At 41.6% G+C, this 2,164-nt stretch overlaps 1 protein-coding gene across 2 annotated transcripts in view; it reads left to right on the top strand.

The window, feature by feature from the left end:
* gramd1bb (GRAM domain containing 1Bb) overlaps positions 1-1,352 on the top strand; it is a gene marked incomplete at its 3' end in the record, with an annotated part of 79,870 nt that extends 78,518 nt beyond the window's left edge. For both annotated transcript variants that reach the window (XM_083694795.1, XM_083694794.1), the window contains exons 18-19: positions 847-967; positions 1,263-1,352. In XM_083694795.1, coding sequence (XP_083550921.1) covers positions 847-967; positions 1,263-1,352 — 211 coding nt within the window. The remainder of the gene's footprint in view (positions 1-846; positions 968-1,262) is intronic.
* Positions 1,353-2,164: the final 812 nt, after the last annotated feature.

The following is a 2,164-nucleotide window of genomic DNA, read 5'->3' as shown; positions in this document are numbered from 1 at the left end:
TACAATTTTTCTTCTGAAGGCCTCAGAGAGCTCTTTTGATCTTGCCATGGTGATGCAACTCACTTCAACAATCAAGAGCAAACCAAACTAAATATCTGAGGCTTAAATAGGACAGGCTCCTCCAAAATCCTCTGTAACGATGTTCTAATCATTTGCACCTGATGTGGTGCTCTTTATTATAATTTTAGGCATTTTAAGTGGAACTAAATGTGGGGGTGTCCTAACTTTTTCCTCACAAGAAGATTGCATTTCTATTAATTACATTTTACCAATCATTTTTTAAATAATTTGTTTCAGTTGTATTTGTTTAGTTATATTACCTCAATTTTTCAATATTGTTCAAATGAATATCAAATGTCCATATGTTTGAATATGTTGAAGAAGACAAAGGTTTTCATAGGGTGTCCTAATTTTTTCTCATGACTGTAAGCTGATCTTACTGAAAATGTGTACTGAAACAAATACAATAGAATGGAATATTTTATAATCTGTTTTTTATCCGATTTTTCTAGCATACATAAAGGCAAACTTGGCATACACAATAACAATTACAGGGAACAACACTCTCACTCATTCACACACAAACACCCCCCCCCACACACACACACACGCACACACACACACACAAACACACACAGTAGAAAGATAAATAACAACATAGATACAGATACATACAGTGGGTATACTGGTGGGTATTCAACAATCCCTTGAAATGGTAGTCATACTCATGTGTGTGTGTGTGTGTGTGTGTGTGTGTGTGTGTGTGTGTGTGTGTGTGTGTGTGTGTGTGTGTGTGTGTTGTGTGTGTGTGTGTGTGTGTATGTGTGTGTGTGTTTGTGTGTGTAGTAAACTGCCTCAGACGCAGATGGAGTGGGCCCAGCTCTTGGAGTCCCAGCAGCGTTTCCATGACGCTGAGCTGCAGAAGTGGAGAGAAATCATAAAATCCTCAGTGCTGCTGCTGGACCAGGTAGGGACAAGATAGGGGAGATAACAGGCATTAACAAGAGAGACATAGATTACACCTATACCTACACCTGGACTAATAAGCTCTTTCCATGGAGATCCTGGAAAACCAGCCCACTATGTTTTCACACATTAATGTCTCAATGTGTGACTCTTACAATATTTACTTTAGGAAATAACTATTGTAAAGCTAGGCATTATGTGTATTCTCACTGCTTTTCATTGTGTATCAAAGTTAACCTATTCTCTTTATGTGTTTTATCCTCACTAATATCAATGGGTTTTATCCTCCTCTATAGATGAAGGACTCTCTATTGAACCTTCAAAGGGGCATTGGTTTACGGGACTACAACTCGGAAGCTGAGGAGAAAAGAAGCCGTTACCACTGACATATGACCCCTAGGCCATGAGGGCATAGTGTGCAATATAGAAACTGTTTGTGTATAAGTATGCAGACGTAAACAAGAGAAGAGACCGACTGTGAGCTGACCCCTGTGGAACAGAGGGATGGTCTGCCTCCCCACCAGCTCACAAAGGTCACGACCCCACAGTTCAGACCATGGACAGCACAGACAGGAAATTAGGTGTTTCTCACTGAGCTGTGGCATTGTGGGAAGGTGACAGCCCCGCTCACCTTTGCCCCACACTCCTTTATATTTCTGTCTCTTCTTTTTCTTTTTTAAAGAACATCATACTGCCATGTCATATAGCCACTGCCACTGGGAGGAGTTGAAGAAAAGTGCAGCATGTGATTTTTACTCTTCATCTTAACTCCTTTCAGAGAGCGTCAGTGGTTCCATTCCTGCTCTGTGCGTGTCTAAAGAAGAACAAAAAAGCAGAGATGGATGAGGAAAAGGGGCAACACAGTCTCGAGACTTTCACACTCTCTTGACTGTTCCAAATTGATCATCCCCTAGAGTTCCGCGCTGCAGTGTCCCTTTTGTAACCCTTTTGATTCTGGACCTCTGGAGTATACTCTAGAGTAGAGTAGCAGGATCACCAGCAAACAGATAGAGGACGTACAGTACAGTATGTGGAAGAACATTTCCACCGATGTGTCTTGTGTTTACCTGGTCTCCATGGTGTGTCAGGGCTGGTTTCCTTGATAGCCCGGTGCCAGGGTATTGTGTTGGAATACTTACACTCACTGAGAACTTTATTAGGAACACTCTACTAATACTGGGTAGGGCCTCCCTTTGCT

Source organism: Argentina silus (assembly GCF_951799395.1).
Source record: "Argentina silus genome assembly, chromosome: X".
Lineage (NCBI taxonomy): Eukaryota > Metazoa > Chordata > Actinopteri > Argentiniformes > Argentinidae > Argentina > Argentina silus.
This window is presented reverse-complemented; position numbering and strand designations above follow the sequence as displayed.